Raw genomic sequence first — 7,500 nt, forward strand, 5'->3', positions numbered from 1 at the left:
GAGAGAGACTGAGAAAGAGAGAGAGAGTGAGAGAGAGAGGGAGAGAGAGAGAGAGAGAGAGAGAGGGGGAGAGAAAGAGAGAGAGAATAAGAGAGAGACAGAGAGAGAGAGAGAGAGAGAGAGAGTGAGAGAGACTGAGAAAGAGAGAGAGAGTGAGAGAGAGAGAGAGAGGGAGAGAGGGAGAGAGAGAGAGAGAGAGAGAGGGAGAGAAAGAGAGAGAGAATAAGAGAGAGACAGAGAGAGAGAGAGAGAGAGAGAGTGAGAGAGAAAGAGAGAGAGTGCTCATGGCTCTGTGCAGCTTCAGAGAAAGAGGGAGAAGGTCCTCTGTCCTCACACTCTTGTAAATGATTCTTACGTCAGTCAAAACTGAAGCTTCTCGTGGCTTCGTTTTAAAAATGTTAATATACAGCTGCTTGCTGCTGATTCTGAACTCCTATAAATAACAGAATATCAAGAGGAACTTTTCAAAACGTGAGGCGTACTCCTGGTGTTTGTGCTGTGGATAAATTGAACAGATTAAAGTAGTTTGTTGCAAAAACAAAATTAATTTAGAGGGAAAAACACATTTGATATAAATACAAACCTAATATTAAAATAAACCATAAGACAGGGGTGTCAAAGTCCTATTGGGTCAGGGGCCGGATTTGTTCAAATGAGACCTCAAGTGGGCCGGACTAATTTTACAGACATCACTATAACTCAACACATGGATATATAGACTAATGTATGATTAAAAAAAAAGACAAAAAAAGGAGAGAGAGAGAGAGAGAGACTTTAGATGTGTGTGTGTCAGGCCACAGCACAGTTTGCACTCGTTAAGGTTCATCACAGATTAAACCTGCTCACATGAATATGTTGTCACAAACACACAGAGTGTCTTTGATGTAAACACTCATCTTCAGGTATTTCACTGTCAGACATCAAATGTTTCCAAACCAACAGACTTGAATTGATCCTTCAGCGTTGATCACTGCAGTCTGATCAGCTCCGTGTGGAGTTCAACTTCTTTAACTAAGTAAACTCAGTTAAACCACTTTTGATATGAGTCTGGCAGTCTGTTCTTCTACGTGTCCGCAATATCGTGATCTAACTCTGTCACTGACTTTTTATGCGCCATGAATCTGTGCTATCTCCGTGCGCAATTCAAGGAAGAATTTTAGCGCTGCTCCGGGGTTAAACCAGCAGACCTCTGTATGATCGGACAGCCTGTGTGTGATATTGTTTTCAGATAAGAATGAAATGTTCAGTAATAGTTATATTTTTACAGTCTGATTAAAGCTGGTGATAAAGGCACAACAGCAGGCTACTGCATTTAGAAGTGATGTCACACTGAAACTTTTAGGTGATCAGCACAACACGGTCACCTCTGGGTGACCTAAAAATGAACCATCTGTAAATAAAATCAGTTAATATTCATTTTAATTTACTGTTTTTACAATAACCAGAGGTAAAATAAGTCTATCATCAGGCTCAACGCCGGTGTCCACAAACTACACTGGATGTGAGGAGACGGTCTGGGCCGTTACGCAGGACAGAGAGGATTGTTTTTTATTTGCACGAGCTGCTCTTTGTGGCTCACTCCATAGGAAGCTTTGTTATCATTAGTAAAACTTTTGTTTTACATCAGTCAAGACAGGAGAAACTGGTAAGAAGTGTGGACAGAACTGAAGACCGTCAGGATGAGCGCGCAGTGCAGCGGTGTGTCTGTCGTTAAGTCCCGTAGCTTTGATGAAATTCTGGCAACTTGTGAGCAAATAAAACTAAAGAAATATCGCTCCTTTGATCTCTCTTGAAAACCTGCATTCTGTGTCACCTCTCTCAGGTGTTCAGCCTGATTGCTGATGTGATGTATTACCAGCGTAATGCAGGAGCTCGGCCATTCCTCTTTGTTATGATACTCCCTGCTGAGAAAATAGTTCAAAGTGCCCCGTTTAATTAATTTCCGTATCATGATATCAACCTTTACGTTGCTCATTATAGGTTTTAATATAATTCAGGGAAATTAAGTATTACAAAAATTTTATTTATAAAAAATCAAAAAATATTTTTCAATACATTTCCTCCTTCTTCCCAAAACGTCTCACGGGCCAGATGAAACCTGTTGTCGGGCCGTATGTTTGACATCCCTGCCCTAAGATAAGGGTTAGCACTAACCCTAAAACAAAAAAAAAGACGATCATCTGCAACGAAAAGTGAACTAAGTAAACATCTGTAATATCTATTCTAGTTATAGAGAAGACATTCAATCAAAGAGTCTTCAATTTAAACTTTCCTTTGACAGTTTCAGAATCTCACAGTGTCACAAACATCTCAGACAAAACAAGTGTTTGACTTTATTTTTACGTCTGATGGTTGAAATTGGAATGATTGTTTTTCTTTGTTTAATTATTCATAATTTATCTAAAAATCAGCTGTTCAGGTGGTAAAGAGTGAAATATACAACACGTTATTTTTTTATATATTTAGGTTTAAAATGTAAGGCTTTAAATTGCTACCACTCTGTGGATAAAACCACAGAAGAAGAAAATGGACTTCAGCATTAAGATCCTCAGTGTGGATCATTTGATTATCAGCCTGAAGTCTACAGTTTAGTTTCACATCATATGAATCTGAACAGAGAAATTAAACCTGTTGTCTTACCTCAGAGTCTCCAGTCTCCAGTTTGGACTCTTCAGTCCCTCACTCAGCAGCTTCACTCCTGAATCCTGCAGATTGTTTCTGCTCAGGTCCAGCTCTGTCAGATGGGAGGGGTTGGACTTCAGAGCTGAGGCCACGACTTCACAGTGAGTCTTTGACAGTCCACAGCCAGAAAACCTGTCATGACATTAATGGTACATAATATGTTATTTAAAGGAATGTCTTAATATTTTGACAATTGTGTTCAATCACATCAGAGGTTCAGCTGATCTGAACTCACTTTTGTTAACAAACATTTCCATCACTTGTAAACGTGTGTGTGTGTGTGTGTGTGTGTGTGTGTCTGACTGCTCCTGGTCCCCGTGATGGAATTGAGAAGTGGAGCGTGCATTTAGTGTGAACTATATCATCAGTGTGTATAACGCAGTGCAGTTTAACAGAGTCTGTGTTGAGATGTTCACAGACTACAGCAGGCTGTGAGATGATGTCGCTATCATTTTAAGTTAGCTGCAGACACGGTGACAGTGAACGGAAAAAGTGACCAGATCACGTTTGTTCCCAACACATGGCCGTATGGATCAAGGATCCACTGTGTTCTGTTGCACTAAAAGTAAAACTGTGTGTGTGTGTGTGTGTGTGTGTGTGTGTGTGTCTCTGTGATGCTCTGTCATGAAGACAGCAGAGAGAGGAGCAGGGAAAAGTAGCTGCAGCTACATCAAATGTGTTTAATACTTGTAGCCTAGTTTTAAATAAAGTATAGAATAGTTATACATGAATGATGGGTAAAATATTTACCCGCCCTGTGGCGGATAGCCCTCTGAAATTTACTCACCAAAAAGAAAATCTACACGTTTGGCGGTTGTTCATTTCAGACCCTGCGTATACGTCATTACATCATACATAATATCAAATCAAGGCTTATACAGTAGTATTCAAGTAATAGGCTATTAATGACAGGAAATGTTTCAACATTTAAAGAAAATACTGACATGTTCTTTGTCTCGCTTTTTAACAGAGAAAAAAGTTTATTTTAGATCTTTAAGTTTACTATTTTGAGGCTGGAACAAGTTTTCATTGTAGCCATGTAGGCTAACTCATTTAGCTGCAATCTGCTCATAGAGTCAGAGCAGAACAAACAGCAGACCGGGGACTCAATTTATGTTGTTTGTTGTCACAAATTGTAAAGAACTGTGGCTTAAGAATCAGGCTGTGTTAACTTGACACTGTGTAGCTTTATTCTGAACTCACACACTGCACGTAACAACAATGCACTCTATCAGGTACGGTGGCTGAGGAGGATCACAGTGCAAAGTCGCACTTCACAATAGAGCTTCTAGCACTCTAACGATACATTACACAAATCACTCTGTTACATTACTTTTATTAACCCCTAACCCCCGTTACATGCAATAAAGGTAAGCAAAATATTTTCAATTTTCCGCGGAACATAATACCTTACTAACACAATTAAATGTACTGGAACAAATGTGTGTAAAACAAAAACAAAATGTATTATTTTGTCCGGTTTACTTTTTTATCCACCCGGCCACCTTCTGTCTGTAACGTGATGTAAGGTATTACTGTTGGTAACTTCAGTAATCATGTCACTTTTACTAAACAGTTATCTGGTTAATTGTGTTACTTTAAGTTCTTCTACTGTCAGTGTTGCTCCCCCGACCTGGCCTAGTGCTGCCAGAGAAGAAGTTTCTGTATGTAAATACAAAGAAGCAACACAGTTTAGCTGTGTTCAGCTCGGCTGCAGGATTTATTCTGCAGAACTTGCCTCTCTTTGGGGTATTATGCTCCTCACAAGCGCTATGCGCCCTCTAGTGACCTGATTGAGGATTACAATAGTAACAAGTTCAGTGCACTGGAATTCGGCTCTAAACAGATATTTTAGACACATAAACATAAGAAATATATTGGGGTCTATTTTTAACTCAATACATTTGTTCTGACTGTCCAAATGACTTTTAACACAGTTTTCAAATCTTGTAATGCATTTTTAACTTTTTGATAACCTTTGTTTTTAGCTTTAGACGATACACATTTTAATGAATTATATACACGTTTTTTTAACCCTTTACGTCAGCATAAAGTGAGGACAGAAAAACTAATCAAATGTCCCTTTCCACGCACGCTAACACAACTCGTCAGACTTTAATCTTGTGACGTTGGCTCGAGTCCATGAAGGAGAAAAACAAAAATGTCCGAGCGGTTTAAATCAAGACAAAGAGAAATATTCTTGATTTACTTAATAGACCGTGTGCAGGAGTTAACCTTTAAATCAGCATTCAACATTATCCCAGTCTTTGGTTAATGGGGTTGTAATTAGGGCTGCCGCGGTGATCCAAGATGGCTCAATAGCGCGGTGTGCGGTAATATCACACTGTACAGGTTTTAAAACCAACTGTCATGATTATAACTGTTGCTTCCATGACGGTGCTGTATTTCAGCTGTGTGTGTGTGTGTGTGTGTGTGTGTGTGTGTGTGTGTGTGTGTGTGTGTGTGTGTGTGTGTGTGTGAGTCTGTGTGTGTGCGCCTATGTGGTATAGACTGCCTTTACACCAGGTTACCCACCAGCATTCCCCGGACCTCAGGGAATTAGCCGACTATGCCTAAGTCCGGCTAATTCAGAACATGTATCTACATTATTTACTGTCTAACTAACATAAATTCAAATTTTCTTTGATAGTCCATCTATACCACTTGACCTGACAATTTGTGTATCCCAGTGTATCGAACAACCTACAGCTTGGGATGGATTTGCACTTTCTTACACATTTTTGATACACACGGTGCAAATTAGGCGGGATGTCCTGTGATTGGTTGGTTAAGTTATGTGGGCGGGGCCTACCGAACATGGAGTCCAAGGTCCGCCCTCACCCTCCAGACTTTAATAATTAAATGGACCTACACGCAGCAGAGACCGCATGGACTAAACAACATTCTGGAATTGTTTCTTTTTGAAGGTAAGCTTTCACATTTGTGGCTTAAGCTTCATTTTGCTTTTATGTTCTCAGTTTAGGGTAAGTTGAGGAAAGTTGGCATGTATTTTTACATTAAAAACTTGCACAGCAAGCCACACATGCTTTGTGCTAGCTGAGCTATGTTTTCAAGACCTCCACCTGCACATAAAGCCTTTAAAGGAGACAGCAGGTGCAGAGAGGGGCATTGGCAACTAGTTTTCGCCCCATTTTTATATCTTTGAGGAAAAATAGTCAAATATATTATCTGTTTCAACTCCTGGTTTTGTTTGCTTGGCAAGCTGGTTAGCTAGCCTGCAGCTATGCCCTGCTTGTTTAACCTTATGAAAGTCGGGCCTGTGTGTAGCGTAGTGTAGCCTACTCCAGAGTCTGTCGTGCATTAATAAACTCTGTGGGTCTTTTTTACTCCGGGTTTTTGTGCATGCCTTTATTCTGCAGAAGACTGAGAGGTTAGTTCAGGTGTGGAGTTTGGAAAAAAATCAGTGAGAGGTTGTTAAGCTCTGTCATGGATGATTTCACTTTTTATTATATCAGGATTGATTGAGTCTTGAATCTGTTAGGTTCTTTATTTTTTGGACTGGACAAATTGATATGAATATGTGTCTTGAGCTCATTTTTAATGTCTGTTTCTGGCTGAGATCTTTGTCTTAGTTTCTGTCAGTCACTTTTTTTAGTAATACTAAAATAATATAGGTAATCTGATGTCAGAAGCACACCAATAGAAAGGTACTGATACATCTGAAAATAATCATTTAAAGAATGCTTTGTTCTGCACAAATTTAAGCCACAAATATTTGATATATAGCTGTAAGTAAAAAGTGAGTTTTTAATGCCAGAACTGACAATGTCATATTGTGCACAGAGCAGAGAATCAGAAAAAACATCTATCCAAAAAACATGGTTGCTAGTGAACATTGTTCTTTTTTTCTTTCAAAGCCTAAAGTATGAAGCTTCATAGGTGAATTTTCATAGGTCATTAAATTAGATAAATATTCAAATGTTCTTTATATTTTTGTTCTCTACATTATTAGTTATGAAAAAGTAGATTAAAATAATGAAGTCAGTTTGAATGTGATCCAGAGTCTATCATCCTCCTCCAGTTAGTTAATATTCAGATCCCTCAATAATATATGGGTTTATAGTTTTCAAATATCATGAAGCCTATCACATGACATTCCTCAGAGAGCATGCAGTCTTTAAGATGTATTAATGTCTGATATTATCTCCGTTCTTTTTCTAAATCAGAACCTTGATGAGGACATGCCTCAGAAAGTGGGGCCACAGATTCACAGACTACCTGCAGATGCTGAAGAGGTAAATGTTCAGGCTAGTCTGTCTTATACAGTTACCCGGGGAGATTCAAAGCAGTGTTTCTCTCATTCTTCATGTAAATAGTAAGATTGCTTTATATTGAACCACAAATGTGCATTCTAGATGCTCTTATGACCTGTCAATTTATTTCCATTTTTTTCAGATGTTGATGACAGAGACCGAGAGCAGCATGATCCCGACATTGGTGTTGTTGTGTTCTATGTTTTGTGTTCTGAATTTTGTTGTTGTGTTCTGAATTTTGTTTTTGTATTTTGTTGTTGTGTTCTGTATTTTGTTGTTGTGTTCTGTATTTTGTTTTTGTATTTTGTTGTTGTGTTCTGTATTTTGTTTTTGTATTTTGTTGTTGTGTTCTGTATTTTGTTTTTGTATTTTGTTGTTGTGTTCTGTATTTTGTTTTTGTATTTTGTTGTTGTGTTCTGTATTTTTTAATGGTTTGTGAGTTGTCCTCATTTTTGTTACTCCATGGCCACATTAATTTACACATTTGCAATTTGTTTTTCTCCTCTCATTATCTCCCTGGAAATGTTAGACAGCCTGTCTCAAA

General features: G+C 38.5%; 1 protein-coding gene across 7 annotated transcripts in view; it reads right to left on the reverse strand.

The window, feature by feature from the left end:
* LOC132978369 (NACHT, LRR and PYD domains-containing protein 12-like) overlaps positions 1 to 7,500 on the reverse strand; it is a 41,921-nt gene that overhangs the window by 14,155 nt on the left and 20,266 nt on the right. For 6 of the 7 annotated variants that reach the window (XM_061043517.1, XM_061043516.1, XM_061043518.1 and 3 more), the window contains one exon: positions 2,641 to 2,814. The exons of the other annotated variant lie outside the window; for it this stretch is intronic. In XM_061043517.1, coding sequence (XP_060899500.1) covers positions 2,641 to 2,814 — 174 coding nt within the window. The remainder of the gene's footprint in view (positions 1 to 2,640; positions 2,815 to 7,500) is intronic. 7 annotated transcript variants of the gene reach the window in all.

Source organism: Labrus mixtus, chromosome 8 (genome assembly GCF_963584025.1).
Source record: "Labrus mixtus chromosome 8, fLabMix1.1, whole genome shotgun sequence".
In the NCBI taxonomy this organism is placed as follows: domain Eukaryota; kingdom Metazoa; phylum Chordata; class Actinopteri; order Labriformes; family Labridae; genus Labrus; species Labrus mixtus.